This window comes from Anguilla rostrata, chromosome 4, assembly GCF_018555375.3.
Source record: "Anguilla rostrata isolate EN2019 chromosome 4, ASM1855537v3, whole genome shotgun sequence".
Taxonomy (NCBI): Eukaryota; Metazoa; Chordata; class Actinopteri; order Anguilliformes; family Anguillidae; genus Anguilla; species Anguilla rostrata.
Window position 1 is genome coordinate 48,938,278 of NC_057936.1, and position 22,066 is coordinate 48,960,343.

The 22,066-nt window shown below is 38.2% G+C and overlaps 1 protein-coding gene across 2 annotated transcripts; it reads left to right on the plus strand.

Moving 5' to 3' along the window:
• The first annotated feature begins 341 nt into the window (after positions 1–341).
• Positions 342–22,003, plus strand: LOC135253536 (tyrosine-protein kinase Lyn-like). 2 transcript variants are annotated; one of them, XM_064332929.1, is made up of 13 exons: positions 342–624; positions 5,684–5,760; positions 8,452–8,506; positions 8,596–8,701; positions 9,005–9,103; positions 9,385–9,488; positions 10,043–10,192; positions 10,945–11,097; positions 14,849–15,031; positions 15,265–15,341; positions 16,399–16,552; positions 17,086–17,217; positions 20,622–22,003. In XM_064332929.1, the coding sequence occupies exons 2-13, from the start codon at positions 5,689–5,691 to the stop codon at positions 20,822–20,824; spliced, it is 1,488 nt and encodes a 495-aa protein (XP_064188999.1). In that variant the 5' UTR covers positions 342–624; positions 5,684–5,688; the 3' UTR covers positions 20,825–22,003. The 2 variants fall into 2 exon arrangements, with proteins under 2 accessions (XP_064188999.1, XP_064188998.1); XM_064332928.1 differs by having other exon boundaries at positions 343–624; positions 5,684–5,820.
• The last annotated feature ends 63 nt before the right edge of the window (positions 22,004–22,066 follow it).

Genomic DNA, 22,066 nt, shown 5'->3' on the forward strand with positions numbered 1-22,066 from the left:
GTGTTTCAATGTTGTTCTTCATTCCGTATAAAACTCGGTTGTTATTAATTATTGCTATACATTCTCATAAATGTTCATGTTAGCTTATAACATTAATAACAATATTTCTTCCTTGATCTCTGCACAATGTGAGCGGTTATGGGAGCACAGTATGTAACTATGTAGTTATAAGTAAAATGTGCATGGCTGGTCGGGTGTTAATAGGCTGACATTATATTAAATAAAAGTTGTATGTCTCATGAACATTTAAGTTTGTATAGGTTCTCAATGATAGGCTATAAATGCACGCTGCCCCGTGATGTAATGTGATTGGCTGAATTTACGAAACTAATTTCTTTCTTTTTTCACCTAGACGGTGCTTTCTGTAGCCCTTGTAAATACAGTGTCTGTTCCGGGGGGCTGGTTTGTGCAATACACCGTTGTTAATTAAAGATTATTAACGCCCAGCGTACTAGGAAGTTAAAAAAAAAATTGCCAGCAAATGAACAGTTCCTTATTCTGTGAAGTGGGTGATGGTACTGAAGTTGGAGACGGACTTCAGTACACTTAAGGAAGTCGGATTGCGATTGCATTAAGATTTTACGTGGATCACCACCGGCGAATTATAGTCGTCCTCCTAACTGAGTACGTATTAGTTTTTCATGTTTTTATTAATTTTATTCTCTGTATTCCTGAAATATTTCGATTCTTTATAGATTCCTATGGGTATGGACTCATATGTATATTCTACTGTAGCCTACACTCCGTTTCTGCCATGTGAATGTCTGATGATTTTTAATTAGCCAATGTCTGACACACTGCGTCTGTATTTAGTTGATTAATTACGATGGAATTTATTGTGGCGACACAGTGCTTAATGTTTCTTGCTACAGACTCCTTCCTCTAGCCTAAGCCCACATGTAAAATCTGTACGCGATATTGGTCTAATGCCTTCAATCGGTATTCTGATCATATTTTGGCGATGATCATAGTGATAATGATGATGAATATGACATATGAATTTGACAACATATTCGTTTATTGTTGGGGCAGGCAATACATAAGGCCCATACCGTCGTATAGTCTACGTACCAATAGGACGACATGGGCGTGCACCTAACTGTAGTGCTGCTATTTCAGACCAGAATTAATCATAATGTTCAGTGCTTTCTATTAGTCAACGTACGTTATATTTACAAGCTCCTTATAGACCATGCTAATGCAGTCTCACCAATACAGCTTATAACTTGATAACATCTTGCCAAAGGAAGTGAACCATAATTAGTGTACTTGTGCTAAATTCCACGAGTTAATGGAACATGTTTAACGGTTGCAATGGTTATCTCTTTTCCTCCAGGGTAAGATTTTGCTATGATCAGAGTACTTGTATGGCAGCAATTTTAGTCACAGTTTAAAATGGATACCATCTACGGTGCAATGCATTGGAATTTTACTTTGCTTTTAGCTTACTATTGATCAATACACAACTGAATTTTTCTTATAAATGAAACAGAACTTGCTAAACACCACTTTAGGGAAATACAAGTCCAATGCATTAATATATAAAATAAATGTCAATTTAACTAAACTAGTTAATTTAACAAATAACTAGTCAATTATTTAAATTAATATTATTTTTGATGGGCGGCACAGTGGTGAATATGTTTTCCCCACATATAAACTCCAGGTTCCTCCCACGGTCCAAAGACATAGTTAGGTTAATTTGAGACTTTCAATTGGCTATAGGTATGAGTGTATGACCCCCCAACCCCCCCCTCCATAATCATGAACAGTTAACCTATTAACTGTTCATGGTTATATCATAGACTGCAAAGTGATATTGGTATGAAGTCAGCAGCAAAATATCCATGTGTAAGGAAGGAAGCTTTTAATTATTTATGCTTGTCTTGTATGGCAGATATAGAGAATATTTGGGAAGATGGTGTGGATAACAGTGTGGTGTATTCATCACGGATGTTATTCCCCAAGATAAGAAATGTGACAGCACCAGCTTTAGGCCTTTTAATGTATTTGGAGAGAGAAAAAAAAATAATTTACTAAACATAAACCCAGTGGAAACTCCTGGTTAAGGATAAAAAGGTAACTGGTTGTGGAATATGACTGAAATTAACATATGGATGAGAATAAACTGCTCAGTATTAAACACCAGAGATTTGTGTGTTGCCATCCCCCATCTCAACCTACTTATGGCTTTTGGAGGAAGTGTGAAATTACTTGCATGGTGCACACTACACTAATCTGACCAAAATGTTCTTCCAGCTTCCTGTCAGGAACCTAAAAATATAGCAACTTGACAGCTGGCTTCTCTCAAAGCAAAAACCATCTGCAGCACGATAAATTTAACATTTTAACATGGTCAAACATGTTTGGTATTTTCTACCAAGCAGACAATGGGTCGTTTATTTGATCCTGTTTTTGTCCTTCAACATTTTTCCTCCAAAATAAACGCATCAAATAATATGTTCTTTGGTTCTGTAAAGAGTTTATTAGAAGGAATGTTACTTTGCTTCTCTTAATTAACCTGTCTTTAATGTACAAATCCGGTGCTATTACTTTTTGAGAAAGTTGGAGTGAGACATTGGTGAAAATTGTGGTTCTTATTCTACATTTTTGTCCTTTCATGCAGTTTCATGTTCCATATGTGTCTTCAGAAGACACATACTCTTTTCACCTTAAGAACTGGATGAGGCGCAATTTGGGGAGTCTGTCTAGGGTCAGAGACCAGGCATAGTGCATCATGGGCTTCAGCAGCTAAACTGGCCTTAAGACCAAATACCAAAGTCTGAGGAAATAATACCTCAGAATGAACAGTGCTGTGTTTCCTCTGGGAAGTAAAAATATTTTGTCCATCCCTGAAAGTATCTGTTCAAGCATCTTCCCTGCTTAAGTGCACCACAATTTCTTCATGGGAAGGGAATTTCCTTCAATTTAAAATGTTTTTATTTATATAATTACGTATTATTTGCGTCTGTCAGCATATAACTTACAGTTTAATTGAGAAGTTTTGTTCCTTGTAGGTTAATCAGTCACATTTTGTTTTTCTGACATTCTTGAATCGTCCTCTATTCAGATTAAATATTTTAAGAAAAGGTTGGTATTTATTAACTCAAAAAATAATTTACTGTCAAAGAAACAACTCTATGTGCTTCTGGAAGAAATGTTTCCACAAATTTACCAATGTCCACCTGATGTTGAATTTATAGTTAAGCAATAATGTTATATAATATAATTATAATATATTTCTCTTTTTTGCAAATCTATACAATGAAAAAATAACATGTCAGTCTCCAATTGGCTTTGTTAGCAAGACTGGTAAATGCTCAAAGGTGTTTTTAACAAACTAGGCTATATAACAAATAAATGGTGCGTTGGCTTCTCATAGATAATCATAGAAAGGAAAGATGTTCATAATCTAGGCTATATCTATTCATTAAGAGTGTGGGCTCCCGTCTTTCCTTTCTAAAAAAATCTAGGAAGAAATATCTATTTTAAACCCATCTTGATTATTAAAGGAAAAAAGGTCAAAGAGAACCTCTATTCTCTGTCACCCCACCCTTACTTGCTCTTCACTCAAGCATTTTTTTTATCTCTACCAATGTTCTGAACATGACTGACTTCTGGTGACTTAAAATCCTGCATTACATTCTCTAAATTCTGTAATTCTTAATTTCAAATAGTGTATGTTACTTTAATTATAGATACTGGTACACAAGTTGCCTCTGGCTCTACAGTGTCACACTAGTCTTTAGGCTCAGTGTTGACTGCATGCTTTTGGTGTTGGTGCACTACATTTCCAAAGTATGCGGACATCCCTTCAAATGAGTGGTTTTGGCTATTTCAGCCACACCTATTGCTAACGGATGCATAAAATCAAACATACAGCCATGCAATCTCCATTGACAAACATTGTCTGTAGAATGGGTCATACTGAAGAGCTCAGTGACTTCTACGTGGCACTGCAAGTGCTGTTATTGTGAAGTGGAAACACATAGGAGCAACAACAGCTCAAAAACGAAGCAGGAAGCCACACAAGTGCACAGAATGGGACAACTGAGTGCTGAAGCATGTAGCACGTAAAAATCATTTGTCCTCAGTTGCAACACTCACTACAGAGTTCCAATACCTTTGGAAACAACATCAGCACAAGAACTGTTTGTCAAGAGGTTCATGAAATGGGTTTCCATGGCCATCCTGCCATACACAAACCTTAAGATCACCAATGCCATGTGCCGACTGGAGTTGTGTAAAGCACACTGCCATTGGACTCTGGAGCAGTGGAAATGCATTCTCTGGAGTGATGAATCACGCTTCACTGTCTGGCAGTCTGACAGATGAATCTGGGTTGCACAGAATGCATAGTGCCAACTGTACTGGCCTGAATAGGGCCAAGTTTGGTGGAGGAGAAATAATGATCTGGGGCTGTTTGTCATGGTTTGGGCTAGGTCCCTTCCAGTGAAGGGAACTCTTAATGCTACAGCATACAATGACATTCTAGAGAATTGTGCGCTTCCAACTTTGTGGCAACAGTTCGGGGAAGGCCCTTTTCTGTTTCAGCATGACAGTGTCCCCATGCACAAAGCAAGGTCTATAAAGAAATGGTTTGTTGAGTTTGGGGGAAAGAACTTGACTGGCCTGCATAGATCCCTGTTCTCTACCCCGTCAATCACCTTTGGGATGAATTGGAATACTGACTGTGAGCCAGGCCTTGTGCCCAACATCAGTGCCCAACCTCACTAATGCTCTCTACTAGAAGGCCTTCCCAGAAGAGTGGAGATTGTTACAGCAGCAAAGCAGGTTCCAACTCAATATTAATGCCCATGATTTTGGAATGAGATTCAACAAGTACATGGGTGTGATATTCAAGTGTCCACATACTTTTTGAAATGTAGTATAGATTTACCAGCTATTTTTTCCAGGTTGTATGCATAAGATAATTAGTGGACACATGATCATATGCAATGCTTGGGAATTATGTTTTAGTATTGTGTGCTACCATTGATGTAATGACACCATCAAATAATTATGTTGGCGTCATTACGTTAACCACTTAATACTGTGTGTTAAAGTAGTTGTATGTACTGAATGGACAAGTTGTTTCATATTTTGCTGCTTTATATTTCAAATTATTGGAATATTATTGCAGGAAAGACTGAATCCAAATATGTGTTACCGTACTTTAAATTTGAGAGATGGACCCATCAATGATGACCGATTCTCACTGTTAAACAGCCAAATTAGTAGAGATGTCAATAAACTGTTTTCACACTACCATTTTAACGCTCATGGGTATATCTAACTGTGTGTGGGTGTGTGCGTTTGTGTGTGTGTGTGTGTGTGTGTGCACCTGTATGTGTGTGTGTATGTGTGTACGTGTGTGCATGCGTGCGTGCGTGAGTATGTTTTGGTTTTTTTTTCACAAATCCCAGAGTTCCACATGGAATGAAACTTTACATGCAGTTAATTCTGAAGGTCTGTTTGTAGTCCGCTCACAGCACCCACTCCTGGAGTGGCATGCTTAAAATTTAGAATTCTCAAATTGGAATAGGTGTCATTAAGCAGTGGGATTTGACTTAAAGAATGTTGTGTTTCGTACATCTTCTGTCTTTTGACCTCCTTTTTTCTTTGTGACAGTTTCCTTTTTGGTGATATTGAGTATTTAAGCATTTTTTTCTTCTTTTGATAGAAAATATGGGCTGTAGAAAATCCAAGCTGACTGGTGACGAAGCCCGGGGTGCACACGATCTAAAGAAAACCCAACCAGTACGTACTGACCAAAATAGATATGCGAGAGATCCCACCACCAGTAAACCACATGCCATAGTAAGTAGTCAGTCAAATTCAGAAAGCATGTCTCCCTGCACAAGTCAATTCACTTAGCAGGGCAGCTTTCACATGCTGTAGTGGATGAAGAATTTATCATGCATGACCTGGCTGTTTAAAAAAAAAAAAAATTTTAACATAGCTGCTTTATTTAACCGTTTTTAGGTATTTAGTTGTCACACTTGCATGCTTGATTTTGTGCTTCATTCAAGTTTAAAGAGAAGTGGTACAGCCAAACAACCGCAATCAGTTTTTCTAGAAAATCACAAAGCCAAACTGCTTTGAATGCATTGTTTTTCTTGAACTGTGACAAAATGTGTAAGCAAGTTTTTAAGAAGCATGTTGCCATCCAACACAGGCTGCATTTTAAAGTCAGTGGTGGATGCCAAGCTACAGTTTAAGGACAACATACAGTTGAGGCCAAACGTTTACATACACCTAGGCTAAAGACATTCAAACTCAATTTTTCACAACTTCACACATTTAATGTTTCCATACATTTCCTGTGTTATGTCAATTAGGGTATCTACTTTATTTCCATAAGAGGCAATTTCAAAATAATAGCTAAGAGACAGATTTATTTAAGCTTTTATGTACTATATCAGATTTTCAGTGGGCCAAAAGTTTACATACACTTTGTTAGTATTTGGTGGCATTGCCTTTTAATTGCTTTAACTTCAATTAAACGCTTGGGGTAGCCTTCCACAAGCTTTTCACAATACTTTTGCCCATTCCTCCTGACACAACTGATGTAACTCAGTCAGGTTTATGGGCCTCCTTGCTTGGACATGCCTTTTCATTTCAGTCCAAATTTTCTACAGGACTCAGTTCAGGGCTTTGTGATGGCAAATGGACTGCATTTATATAGCGCTTTTATCCAAAGCGCTTTACAATTAATGCCTCTCATTCACCAGAGCATTTAGGGGTTAGGTGTCTTGCTCAGGGACACTTCGACACGCCCAGGGCGGGGCTTGAACCGGCAACCCTCCGATTGCCAGACCGCTCTTACCTCCTGAGCTATGTCACCCCATATGATGTGATGGCCACTCCGTAGGGTCATTGTCCTGCTGGAAGACCCAGTTGCGACCATGTTTTAACTTTCTAGCTGATGTCTTGAGGTGTTGCTTCAGTATTTCTTGATAATCTTCCTTCCTCATGATGCAATCTATTTTCTAAACTGCACCAGTCCCTTTTCCAGCAAAACACCCCCACATGATGCTGCCAACCCCATGGGATGATGTTCTTTGGATTAAAAGCCTCACCCTTTTTCCTCCATACATAGCACTGATCAATATGGCCAAACAGTTCAATTTCTGTTTCATCTGACCAGAGAACACTCCTCCAAAAGGCTAGGTCTTCAGCCTGGTGATCACCTACAAACTTCATTCTGGCTTTTTTTATGCCTTGGAGTAGGGGCTTCTTCCCTGCACGGCAGCCTTTCAGGCCATGGTGATGTAGGAATCTCTTAATGGTGGATGTAGATAATTTGGTACCTAATGCCTCCAACTCCTTCACCAGTTGCTTTGTTGTTGTCTTGGGGTTCAGTTGAACCTTTCGGACCAAAGTCCGCTCAACCCTGGGAGTTTATTTGTGCCTCCTTCCTGAACAATGCTGTGTCTGTGTGGTCCCAAAATATTAATATTTGCATACAGTTGTTTGTACAGATGCTTGTGGTACCTTCAGTTGTTTGTAAATTGCTTCTAAGGAGGTCCACAGTCTTGGCTGAGTTGCTTGGATTTTTCCATGGTATCAAGGGCAAATGGGCAGTGGCTCTAAGGGTAGGCCCTTAAATACAGTCACAGGTGCCAATTAACTCCCAATTAACTCCTAATTATGACAGTTGGCCAATCAGAAGCCGAAGGTCATTACCTCAATTTCTGGAATCTTCCAGACTGTTTAAAGAGACAGTCAATTTTGGTGTATGTAAACCTTTGACCCACTGGAATTCTGATATAGTGAATTAAAGCTGAAATAAATCTGTCTCTAATCGATTGTTTTAAAATTACCTCTAAGGTGAACAAAGTAGATGCTGTACTTGACTTGCTAAGAGTAATGTATGCTAACATGAAATGTGTGGAGTTGTGAAAAACTGAGTTTGAAGCGTGGGTGTATGTAAACATTTGGCCTCAACTGTACATTGCTTGGCCGCAGGTCGTAGTTTTTTTTTTTTTTATTTAAAAAAAAAAATCATCTAATGGGAAGTTTACAATGGCAGATTTACAACAATAACACATAACACAATATCATATATCATAATAAATGTTACATGGAATATCAAAATGAATGTTTTTTTTACCCTAATGCAATATTTCATAATTCTTCCTGCTACACTAAGTAAGAATTAAACAGTATGTCAGATTAGCATATTGAACTATATTTAGCTGCACTAATTTTGAATTTAGGCCTGTGGAACCATAAAGCATATTTTACATCTCTTTGCAGAAATCAGCTAAGCATCATTTTAGTTATACAAATAACGGAAGAAACAAGAATATTGCTTTCTGTTAAGGTTTTCATCAGTACTAACATCCATACTAATCAAAGTCAGAAAATACCAATGTTTGCATTTTGCACTATGGCATACTGTTTATTGTTCAAATGCATAAATACTCAGTTGTTTTTTTTTTATAGAATGTTTCAGCTCAAAGTGGACTTCTGCCTGGCCAAGTGTTCCAAACATTGGAAGGTATGTTTGTGTTTCTTCCTTACTGTACTTCTCTCTTTTTAGTGAACAACTTTAAGTAATACTACATAACGATCCTTTTTCTGTTACAGAGCAAAGAGAATCTGGCAAAATAGTGATCGCACTGTACCCATATGAAGCAAAACATGCAGAGGATTTGGGGTTTAAGAAGGGAGAACGCCTTAAAATTCTTCAAGAGTATGTTTATTGCTATTTACTTCCATTTCTGTGGGACATTGTGATATTTTAAACCTTTTTAGTTCGATAATATCAGGAGCACAGTATTAGAACCATGAATTATCCTTACTATGGATATCAGGCATGAATTTACAGGGGTAGATTTTTATATTTCTTGAATGGTTTGTAATTGCTGATAGTTGAGTACTGGCACATTGAATTTGACATCAACATTTATTTTCAGGTACTTTTAATTTGCCACCTGTGTACATACAGATGTGTCATATAGAATTTACTGTTTCATATATGTCTCGCTTTTTAAAGGAAAGGAGAATGGTGGAGGGCAAAGTCTCTTGTAACGAAGAAAGAAGGCCTTATTCCCTGTAATTATGTAGCTGAAGCAAACACAATTGAGACTGAGGAGTAAGTATGTGGTGCACTCAGCTTTGGCCACAATTCACTGATTACAAATGCCAAGATTATATTATGAGTTGTATTTTCTATCATGTACCATCTTGAAACATTACAGTTTAATACCTTGCCATGTTTGTATGCCATGCAACTGAACAGGCATTTATAGTAAAATGACCAAATGGGACACATTTGCCTACTGTATCTTAGAAATGAGTTGATATGTGTCTATACAAATTGGCATGAGAAAATTATAGAGGTTCTTAACATTGTTTTTCTCTTGTTTTACACAGATGGTTCTTTAAAGCCATTACCAGAAAAGATGCTGAGCGGCAACTGCTGGCCCCAGCTAACAAACCAGGATCTTTCCTTATTCGAGAGAGTGAAACATCAAAAGGTACATTTAAGTATTGCTATTGCCTTACCTAGATTTTAATCTTACTTCTAAGAGTGTCAGCTAAATATCCGCATCCACCACAGTATAACTAATTCACAGTAATATTTTAAGTAACAGTGAATATCACATCCTTCTAGTGTCATACTGGAATCAGGCACATTTCAGACTCAGGGATATATGATAGCAGCATTTATCGGCTGAGGTCCATGGAAGCAGTTTCAGAACAAACATCCAACGCAGTGGGTCTGCATGAACATATCAGACAAATTAAAGTTACAAAGAAGTGCCAATACCTTGATATATTTTCTCAGATAATAGCTAAATATATAAAGTTAAAGTTTAGTTGTGTAAAACATTTAAAGAAGTTCTGTAATTGAGTTGCAAGTTTAGGTTATAAAGGGTAAAAAGATATAACAAATGCCATTCCAAGCATGCGGCACCATTAGACACATTTTCAACCATGTGAAAGGACTTCATTAAATGTTATGTATCAAGGCTGAAGATTTTTGTTTGTTTTTAATCCTGGGTGTTTCTGTTTTACTTGTTTTAATCAGGAAGTTACTCACTTTCAATCAGAGATGTAGATGTCCAGGGTGCAGATGCTGTCAAGCACTACAAAATTCGCGCAATGGACAATGGTGGTTTCTATGTATCTCCCAAAATCACCTTCTCTGACTTACACAGCATGATAAAGCATTACCAAAGTGAGTCTAATTGCAGCTTTCTTCCTATTTTCCGATTGTCCAGTAATATTGCACTGCTTATGGTATGTATTTATTTAATGCGCATACATTTACATTTGCTTGTACTGTCAAATTTTTCCTGACCCTTCATTTTGATTAATGATTACTCAAGGTTTTAAGCACTACACATGGGTGTTACAAGCTGATTTGGAGCAAGAACCAATCAGCAAGAACCATATACACAATACACAATAAAGACTGTATGCAGTGAAAATAAGAAGTTTTTAAAAACCATAGAAAATAAGCACTGTGATTTAAGATTTTATACAGTTAAGATATTCAGTTTGAACTGCAATTGTTTTTCATCCTGAAGAAAACAAAGGAATATATTCGATTTAAACTTTTTTTTTTTTTTTTGGTTTGGTCTTTTGGAGACTGTTTCTTATGCACACAGCATAATAATTTACATTTTTACCAACAGTGGAGTGTCTGTTAAGTGGGCTGCCAATCAGAGGTGAACTTGTCAGACCTTGTCCGACCTCTAGGTTTCGTGTTTAGAAATGACGTACATCGAAAGGAAAGATTTTTATTTCCCTGTTAATAAATTTGGGATGCATAAGTCGACATCATTATGTTCATCATTATCTATTTGCCTTAATGAACATTTACATGTTAGAAGGAAAGTGATTGCACAGGGTCATTTTAATTACATCTAAATAAATGTTTGCTGAATACAAGGCCAGCCACGTGAAGGGAGTGTGTTTGTGGTGTAGAGCAAGCAGATGGACTTTGTCGGAAGCTGGACAAGCCATGTGTGAAGCCGAAAGCGCAGATGCCATGGGACAAAGACGCGTGGGAGATCTCCAAAGAGTGCCTAAGGATGGTGAAAAAGCTTGGAGCTGGACAATTTGGTGAAGTGTGGATGGGTGAGTCAGGCACATTCAGCTTTACTTTTTAATTGGCTAGTTTGAGGAAGTAAAACAATATATATTTATTATATATTTATATATATCCTTTTGTGATATTGTAGGTAGGAATTGTAGGTGATGTTGTAATTTGGTTTGTTATTCAAGAAATATTCATAAATTAACAGAATTCAACTCAACCTAAAGAAAAGAAAGAAAAAAAAAGCACAGGTGGCCTATTGGCCTGTTCTGTATGCGTGCACATATTCTATGTGAAACACTTTGAGGTCAAATTCTTCGAGTGCTGCAAAGTGATTGGCCATGCCTATCATAGTTGTAAACTGCATGATGTAAACTGCATGATCCAGTGTTTTTTGTGGTAATGTATTCTGGTCATATCACAGTACCTATGATAAGTTATATTGAATATGTATTCACCTCAGCTGTGAACTTAATGATGTAATGATGTGGTGGGTATTCATATGCCTCCCATCCTAGCTGTGAATGCCAGGAAATAGCCAGCCTTAGCAAATATACAAATGGAGTGGGGTGGTTGAGTTCAGGATGTTCCCTTTGTTTATTTGGTCTCCTTGACTCAAAAAAAAAAAAAAAAAAACTAAAGTGAAACCTTTTTCCCCTGTGACATTTGGAGGAAACCACTGCTGCGCAGTTCCTTTTTGGCTTTTGGTGAGAGCAGTTTTTTTAGTATCTTTTTTTTACAGTAAACAAAACCACTATACGGTGACTCAAAATGCCTGATATGAGTAGGTTTCATTCTCAACCCTATGAACCTATGAAACAAGACAATTCACAAAATGGTTGTCTCTGAAGCCATTTCTTTAAGAGTATATATATATTATTTCATATTTTACTCAAAACACGCATTTTTTATGCCTCCGCGACGGCACAGCCATCCGTCTGTCCGTCCGTCCGTCCGTCCTTCCGTTCGTCTGTCCGTCCCGATTCTCGTGAACGCGATATCTCAGGAACGCCTTGAGGGAATTTCTTCAAATTTGGCACGAACGTCCACTTGGACTCAAGGATTAACTGATTTGATTTTGGTGGTCAAAGGTCAAGGTCACTGTGACTTCACAAAACACGTTTTTGCCTTGAGGGAATTTCTTGACATTTGGCACACATGTCCACTTGGACTCAAGGATGAACTGATTAGATTTTGGTGGGCAAAGGTCAAGGTCACTGTGACCTCACGTCCGTCCCATTCTCTTGTGAACGCAATATCTCAGGAACGCCTTGTGGGAATTTCTTCAAATTTGGCACAAATGTCCACTTAGACTCAGATACATTTTTGTATTTTGTTAAATAAAGTAATATTTTAAGTAATAGACTACTTTTCAGATAAAAACTTGGTCAAGAGTCTCTGGGATTACCTGGAGAGCCAGAAGCAAGCGAAACAGCCAAAATCTGCAGAAGAACTTTGGCAAGTTCTCCAAAATGCTTGGAACAACCTACCAGCCGATTTTCTCATAAAACTGCCGGACAGTGTACCTAAGAGAATTGATGTAGTTTTAAAGGCGAAGGGTGGTCACACCAAACATTGATTTTATTTAGTTTTTAACTATTTACTGCTCTTTATACAATTTTTTCGATATTTATAACCTTTCATTTCATTCTTTTTGAAAGCATCTTAGCTGTACAGCATGAACTGAGGACTAATGAGCATGAACTAAGAATGAACTGATGAACTGATTAGATTTTGGTGGTCAAAGGTCAAGGTCACTGTGACTTCACAAAACATAATACTCAATATAATATAACAATATAATATGTGAAGAGTCATTGATCTAGCCAGGAAAATGAACCAGGGAAGGAGTGAATTATCACATACATGAAGCCTTGATGAAGTGACGTTCTATATCCAAACTGGCTACTGGTTGGCGGAGGCATACAACCGCGACCGCGAGGCGGTATTTCTAGTTAATTTTTTATCTATTAATCAATTTTTCCCTCTTAAAGCATACCCTTTGTACTTAGGAAAGTGCAGTAAGTAAGAATCAAATTTTACAACTTGCAACATGCCCAAATGATTATTTCCTGTTTATGCAGGATCAGGGCCGTTGCTATGAATTCTGGGCCCCCTGAAACAATATTGGTGTGCACCCCCGCCCCCCGACTTTGCATCGCCAAAGTTTTTACACAACTTTTTTTCTTAGACTATGTATTATCATTTTTTCTTTATTTTTCTGTTCTTCTATGTTCTTGACAGTGCCTGACGCAATACACCCAATTAGGTTTCTTTTTTTCAATTAACCACTCAACAAAGAGTCACTGGGTATTATTATGTAAAAATCAAGCACTTGGTGCAACACACCCAAACTCACATTATACTGGCTCAAGATACTCCACAAGGTGTAGCTGCTCGTACTCAAATCACCATGGTAGGCAGCTATGTAACATCTCATTGTATGAGGAGGGCAAACTGTAAGATTAGCCCCTTCTTAACGTTAACAAGACTCATGTCAACAGGCTAACGTAGCAGTTTAGTAAACACTCATGCAAGAATGGAAAAATGTGTCCTGCTGCTACTGGATTTTTTTTGACAGCGTATCGTTTGGCGAATTACAACCTTACTAATCTTTTCTGTGGTTGATATTTAGTGGATAATTTAGTAATGTCAGCCTTGTCAGGCGATTATTTTACACCGCTGACCGCACGTAAGGTTAAACGTTAGTGTCATTTGGTTAACGTAGTAACGTTAGTAGCTGGATAAGCCCCAGGCAGCCACAGGGTGCCTGTACAGCTAGCTTAATACTCTCACCTTTATTCGAAAAAAAATCTGTTATATTCTGGGCTCCTGATCTGCTCCTGGCCTCTCTTTCCTTCTTCTCCACTCTTTTTTGGCGTCCCGATTTATATTTCTGTTTTGGCATTGCGCTTCTCTATTAATAACCTGCTGGCTGCTGCGGCAGTTGGGGAGCAATAGCGTTACGTTACGCGCAAATTCTCAAAAGAGGAGCGAACCATGGACCAAACCATTTTTTTTTAAAGAAGGGGGTTATTGCTCAGAAAACAGAAACTTCTTTCATCAATATTGAATGATTGTGTGGTATGAGTGTTAGTTAGGCCTATGCATAATAATTTAGTCATAGAAAGGGGGGCCTACATAATAGGCTACTGGGGTTTTTGTGGGCCTTCCCCCAAGGGCTGTGGGCCCCTAGGATTGTCATCACCTTTCACCCCTAAACGCCGGCCCTGTGCAGGATAGTTGTCTCTTCAACTAAAAGATATTCTGCCGGACACTGTCTGTTGCTTCCAACATTGCATTCAGTCCTGATACTACAAGCACCACCTATGACAAAGCCTAGCATTATACAGTATATTTCCTTTACAATATGCCTTTATCCTGTGGAGACACACAGCTGTGCCAGAATCAAAATGAAAGAGGCCTTTGTTTGAGGTGTACTCATTGGCATGTCATGTCGGTCTGCTTTTGCTTGGTTGGTGAATTTGTAAATCTTTATGATATGCTGATTTGCATTTTGTTACTTGTTGGCACACTGTATCTGTGAGTAACTGTCCTGTGGCAAGTTAAAGAAAATCAGTATTACCTTTTTGATTTTTTTTTTGTTGATTATCCATTTTTATAGTTCAATGTCATGAGGTCAGTACTCTAACTTGTACCCCATACTGTCTCTTGCAAAGAGCAAGATATTGACCATGAAGAGGGCCCAGTCTGCAAATGTACACAAACTGCATGTGCAGCATGTTGAGCGATGAGGGCTTGTACTTGAGAATATGTGGGTTTCTTTGTCAGCCACCTACAACGGCAGCACCAATGTGGCGGTGAAGACCCTGAAACCTGGGACCATGTCTGTGGAGGCCTTCCTGGAGGAAGCCAACCTGATGAAAACTCTCCAGCACAACAGATTGGTGCGACTTTATGCTGTGGTCACTAAATCTGAGCCCATCTACATCATCACCGAGTTCATGGCCAACGGTAGCTAAACATGGCCTTCTATATTTCATCCATATTCTTCTCTTTTCTTTTCTTTTTAACCAATCATAGAGGCGTGTATGTGAAAATGCACTGTTCCATTCTGTTTATTTAATGTCCTTCATGCATTTGTTTCTATTTGCGTATATATTTCAATGGCTTCAAAATGAAGATAAATCTGTCATTGTCTCAGGTTTGTCAGTTAACTGAAAGTGCTATATCTTTGTCATTTTTAGGTAGCTTGCTTGATTTCTTAAAAAGTGATTCAGGTCGAAAAGTACTACTGCCCAAGCTGATAGACTTTTCAGCCCAGGTAAGATTTTTGTATGTGTGTTTGTTTCATTTTGGACTTGATGGGTGGGAGGAGGTTCTTTTGTTCTCAACGACATTATTATTTTTATTTAAGAACGGGGAGGTATCAGCATTCGTGTCAGCTAATGTGGTTATATCGGCTATTAATATCGACCTAAGACTGTGCAGCCCTTGTGATTATTTTTTCAAAAATAGATTTGCATAGATGCCGCTTGATAAGATTCTGCTGTCATGGGAAAACAAATTCAGTGATGTCAGTTTTTCCACTGGCTACCGTGAAAAGGGAACTTCAGCTTGCACAATTGTCATCGTTGCAATTTAAATGACTGGGCTGTTACTATGCAGTAGGCTTATTTTGCAGTGCATACAATATTTTTGACCTCTTTATAAAAACCCAGGCCAATAGAAATTCTGCCCTAGCTGCAACAGCACCCATTTACTCTTAATATGCATTACTGTACTGTAGTATCTTAGTCTAGATCCATATCACAGAACAACATTGACTTCTTATTTTCAAAAATGAACGAAATTATCAAAGGGGGACAAAGAATGTATATTATATGGTCATTGTCTGTCACTACAGTTGGTCTGTGTAATCGTTAATAATCAGAAAATTTCAAGATCTTAAAAGAATTGTCCTACATGTCTGTTATTACTGCAGTGAGTTCCCTTTATTCAGTTGAAAGTATGTTAAGGTGGAACAAGTGCAAAAGGATCTATGGTCTAATGGAGGAAAGATACCACACCTCAGCTGTCATGGTTACCAGCACATCTGCTGTTTTTGTAGAAGTGATCTGTCAATAACTGTCATGCTGTGCAGTGTTGCCTGATAAGTTGTCATCCAGGCATAGTTCAAATGTTAAAAGTACAAAAAAAAAAACTTAAGTGATTGATTTAATGAGCATTTATATTTATTCTAACTTTTGGTGTTCTGATTGGTGTTAAGTTACAACATCATAAGTGCTAATACTGAATTTAGAACAAACTCCTTCGGAACCATTTTTATATCAAGCACAATTTAGACAGTTGCCTGATGTGAATAGAACTATTTCTTTCAGATTGCGGAGGGGATGGCTTACATTGAAAAGAAGAATTACATTCACAGAGATCTCAGAGCTGCAAATGTCCTTGTGTCTGAGAGCCTGTTGTGCAAGATTGCTGATTTTGGCCTTGCGAGAGTAATTGAAGATGACCAGTATACAGCTAGAGAAGGTGGGTATTCTTTATGCACTATTGTAATAAAATAACTATTGCAGCATTCTTTCATGTATTGCACTTCTAAGTCATTATTAGAAGGATTTATTCCTACATCAGTTTCACCCTTCTACCCTCCATTGGAAATAGATGGTACTGCATGTGGTGAAAATGATATCAAATACCCCGTGCATTTTGAAATATGGCATGTGGTCTTTATTTTATTTTTTTAATATGAAAAATTCTACAGGTCCTGGAGTACCTGTTAAGATAGATGTGATCATGAACACCAATACGTACCAAGATATTTAAATAACAAAACAATGCACCCCCCCCCCCCAATGAGCTGACATTTTCATTTTTGTCTATAGACAAGTTTATACAGTTTAAAGCATTTTTAATCATGAAAAAACTTGTTTAAGCAGGTGTGTCCAAACTTTTGACTGGTACTGTATGTTAAATGAAACTAAGCTGAATATTGAGCAAAAAAAAAAAAAAAGAACAACTGCTGCATAAGGCTTTTCAGGAAGCTGACATACTTTTTGTTGCAGGGGCCAAGTTTCCAATAAAGTGGACAGCACCTGAGGCTATCAACTATGGGTCATTCACGATTAAATCAGACATGTGGTCATTTGGAATTCTTCTATATGAAATGGTCACGTATGGAAAAATACCTTACCCAGGTGAGAGCATTCACATAATGAAATCCAACACAACCCAACAAATAGTTTTCAACTCACATGCCAGAATTTTGTAGGGTTACAGTTTTTAATTGTTCTGAATGACTTCTGTTTTTTTTTTTTTGTCATTTGCCATGAAGTGAAAAATAGGTATACATTTTTTTTTAATTCTTCTAAAAGTTTGCCACTGACACCTGCTGGTTGAAAATGGGAGTTACATAGCCAATTCTATAAGCCTGCTTGCTAGAAAGAATGTTGACAGATAAACATTTTAATTTCCTCTATTCTTTAAAGATCAGCTATCCATCCATCCATCCACCATTATCTATACCTGCTTATTTCTGATCAGGGTCGCAGGGTCAAAATCAACCAGAAAAGTAAATTCTGAAGAAAGTTCAGATGTACAGTATGTATGTGTGCCACTTTCCAAGTCAGAATAAAACCAGACAGAATTTCGCCTACCACCGCAGAGACCCGGGTTCAATCCCCGGCAGCGGTACTTCTGACTTGGTCAGACGTTCTTACGAACACAAGTGGCAGTGTTCGCGGGTGGGAAGCCGGTGAGGGTATGAGTCCTGATCGTTGCATTAGTGACTCCTACTGGTTGGTCGGGGCGCCTGTTCAGCAGGGAGGGGATCTGGGGGAGATAGCGTGAACCTCCGCATGTGTTGCACTCTCCCAGTGAAACTCCTCGCTGTCAGGTGAAAAGAAGCGGCTGGCGACTCCACATGTATCGGAGTCTACACCCACCCCAGACCGACAGAGGATAGTGCATAGACCAGGACCGTGATTCACACAGGGAATTGGTATAACGACTAAAATTGGGGAGAAAATGGGAGAAAAATGGCACACAAAAAAAAACTGTCAGAATTGTCAAATTAGACATATGAGCAACAGGTTCAGTTGTCAGGTGAGCGGAGAGCTGGACATGAATCAAGAATGTCTCTTTTAACAAGAGTAATAAGCAAAGCGTCTAATACTTCCTGAGTAGTAATCTCATGAAAATAAAATAGATTGTTAATAACTGTAGGGTATGCAGTTAAATGGGTTTGGAATTTGAGATTAGCTATTCCCTGGCCGTCCAAGGCTATTTGAGCCACTGAGAGGGACACTGTCCCTCTCAAATAGATGCCCTGCTTAAATAAAGTGCCAGTTAAAGACATTACATACTCCTTTTTTATTGGTAAAGATGCCATAATTGAACAGCACTAGTTCTGATAGGGAGGTGGAGATAGTACACTTTAAGGATTTAACCCCTTTAAAAAATCTTGATGATCACGTCCAGAATCAGAGATGGCTGTTAAATATTAATATTAAATATTTAATGGGAGCAGGCTTGTCTGTCAAAGATATAGATAGGAAAAGTATTCTAGTGCAAGCTCAGAATCAGGGGAACAGGAAACACTACCTAAGTCACACTGACAAGGAAGAAATGCTTGTACATTAAAGTCGTTAAAATTTCTTTATTATGTCAATCACGTCCATTTAAAAAGTAACGCTCCTTAGATTTGAACGCATCAAACCAAGCCCCTTACGTGATATAAAGCCGAAGGGGGTGTCCAGGGAGGAGAGCTTCCAATATACAGTTGCAAGAAAAAGTTTGTGAACCCTTTGGATTTTTCTGGATTTTTGCATGAATTACTCATTATAAGTGGTCTGATCTTTATCTAAGTCACAATAATAGACCAATACATTCTGCTTAAACTAATAACAAAGAAATAGTTGCACTTCTTGTCAATACTGAAAGCATAATTTAAATATTCACATTTTAAATTTTAGGTTGGAAAAAGTATGTGAACCTTGAGGCTAATGACTTCTATAAAGCAACTTGGAGTCAGGTGTTCCGATCAATGAGATGAGATTGGCGGTGTGGGTTGGAGGTGCTCTGCCCTATAAAAAAGGCACACAAAGTTTGCTTACTGACAGAGTTCATGTGAACCATGCCCTGTACAAAACTATTTTCAGAGAACCTTAGAATAAGAAATGTAAAGATGCATAAACCTGGATAAGACTACAGAAGCTTTTCTAAAGGCCTGAGTGTTCGTCAATCTACAATAAGACAAGTTGGAGGAAAATGTAGAAAATTCAGTACTATTGCTACTCTCCCTGGGGGTGGGCATCCTGTAAAGATCGTGGTAAGAGCACAGCTTGCAATGCTGAAGCAGGTCAAAAAGAACCCAAGGGTAATGGTAAAGGACAAGAAATATCTTGAACTTGCTAAAGTCTGTTCATGTGTCCACTATAAGAAAAACACTAAACAAGAATGGTATTCATGGGAGGACACCGTGGAGGAAACCCCTGCTCTTCAACAAAAAAACATTGCTGCACATCTCATGTTAGCAAAATACCACCTGGATGTTCCACAACAATTCTGGGACAATGTTCCATGGATGGATGAGACAAAAGTGTAACTTTTTTGCAGAAATGCACAACACTATGTTTGGAGGGGAAAAGCACTGCTCACCAACACCAAAACCTCCTCCAACTGAAACTGTGGAGGGAGCATCGTGGTCTTGGGCTGCTTTGCTGTATCAGGGCCTGAACTGCTTGCAATCATTGAGGGAACAAATAATTCAAAATTGTATCAATTACTTTTACAGGAGAATGTCAGGGTAGTGTTCCGTCACATGAAGATGTATAGAAGTTTGGTGATGCCACAAGACAATGACCCAAAACACGAGTAAATTAATAGAATGGTTTAAACAGAAGAAAATTCAAATTTTGTCAGAGTCCAGACCTTAATCCAATTGAGATGGTGTGGCATGAAGCAGTTTTGTAATGAGAAATGGTCTAAAATTCCTCCTAACCATTGTGCAAGTCTGATCGGCGGCTATACTGTAGGAAACATTGGCAGTTCTTTCTGCGAAAGACGTCCTACCAGTTATTAGATACAAGGGTTCACATACGTTTTCCGGCCTGAACTGTGAATGTTTGGACAATGTGTTCAATAAAGACATGAAAAGTTTAATTGATTGTGTGTTACTAGTTTAAACAGAATGTGTTTGTCTATTATTGTGACTTTGATTAAAATCAGACCACGTTTAATGATTCATGCAGAAATCCAGGTAATTCCAAAGGGTTCACAAACCTTTCCTTGCTACTGTATCAGCAACATTCAAATGAAATGAATGGACAAGGATAGCATTGGGGATATTTGCATCCATAGGTCTCTGGATTTTTCTGTAAATGTGACCATAATGCTGCGAGATAATGGAAGGATTACCTTTGGGTTTGGACTGGAAATACATTAGTGATTTAGTGATGATTTCACATTAGAGGAGTTCACCAAGATCTTTGCTTATTTTGACAGACTGGGTCACACTCGTAGTACTAGACTGAAAAATAGAGAATGATTCACAATTTCTCACTTGCCCTCATCTGTTTACTGGTCATGTTTATTTCCATAGGGATGAGTAATGCAGATGTAATGACTGCTATCCAGCGAGGTTATCGGATGTCATGTCCCGAAAACTGTCCAAAAGAGCTCTACGAAATCATGACAGTGTGCTGGAAGGACAAGCCGGAAGACAGGCCTACATTTGACTACATGCAGAGTGTGCTAGATGACTTCTACACAGCCACAGAGGGCCAGTACCAACAACAGCCATAAAGTGGCAGTTGACAAGTGGATGTGCAGCATCATTTGTTCAAGACTTCATTTCTGCAATGGACAGAGCAAGCTTATGGAAATGATTCTGCATCAATCAGTGGAGAGAAAAAGAACTCATCTGCTTTGACATATTTTTACTTTGTGGCTTATTTTTCTGCCAGTGTGTGAGTGAAGTCTCCTATACTGATCATTGAGATCACCACCCTGGGAGTCACTGACATTGCCAGGGTGGAATTTCTAATATTTTCAACTTTTGTGAGCACAGTGACTGCCAACCAGCCTCAGGGGAAACAGCACCACAAACCAATGCCAGGAATCCAAGCACAAGAAGCATTTCAGATATAAGGAATGCAGATGACTGTGGTGCTTCATAATTTAACATGACTATGAAATGGACATATGAAAGTTATTTGACAGCACTAGTCATCTGGGAATGGTTTATTCCCCTTCATGAACTGAATTAAGAATTGTTTGGAATTGTCTGATAATTAGTGGTTACTGTTTTAACCTATTCTTTACTTGGTAATCCCTCAATATTCATACAACAACCACCATTGTTGTGGTTAGTTGTCAGAAATCAAAAACCCCTCAGGACACAGCAAGCTTAGTATGCTTAACACAAGGTCATTCCACTAAACAGATTTGGGGAAACATGCATATTCGTCCTTGGTCACCTGGGGATGGTTCATTCTCCTTCAAGAATTGAATCAAGTATTCAGAATTGTTTGATAATTAGTGGTTACCCATTGACTACGCTAGTAATTGAAATGTGTGTTTAGTCAACTGTGACATTTTTATACTGGTTCGGGTTACTCATTCTGAATAATCATATTTATTAGGCCTGCATTATATACATGTTTATGAAACTATTTTTTTTTGTTACATAAAACTATAATCTGTACTAAATGTAATTTGACTAGAACAATGCCTTTGAGCTCTGTGCAATATACCCGTTCAGAATAGGGCATTCAGAATAAAAATGCTTCAATATTTTCCTTTTCCGTTTGCAGCACACTCCATAAGAACACTGAAATCTTTAGATTGTTCTTGACCACAATGAAATTACTGTATCATTCCAATTTAGCAGTATGTCGAAGAATAAGGTTTTACTCTAGCCAATAATCTATGATACTCCACTTGCACCCCATCCCCCGCTCCCCAATTTAATTACGCAACTTAGTGAACAGTAACAAATAAGATGACCTTTGTGACAAGAAATCCACTTCAGTATGCAACAAATAG

What these genes read in the sequence shown, in the direction of transcription:
- LOC135253536 (XM_064332928.1), top strand. Translation starts at nt 5,689, where the DNA reads ATGGGCTGTAGAAAATCCAAGCTGACTGGTGACGAAGCCCGGGGTGCA. An exon ending in AGTGTTCCAAACATTGGAAG is followed by an intron (nt 8,507 to 8,595) that starts GTATGTTTGTGT and finishes TTTCTGTTACAG; the next exon opens with AGCAAAGAGAATCTGGCAAA. An exon ending in CGCCTTAAAATTCTTCAAGA is followed by an intron (nt 8,702 to 9,004) that starts GTATGTTTATTG and finishes CGCTTTTTAAAG; the next exon opens with GAAAGGAGAATGGTGGAGGG.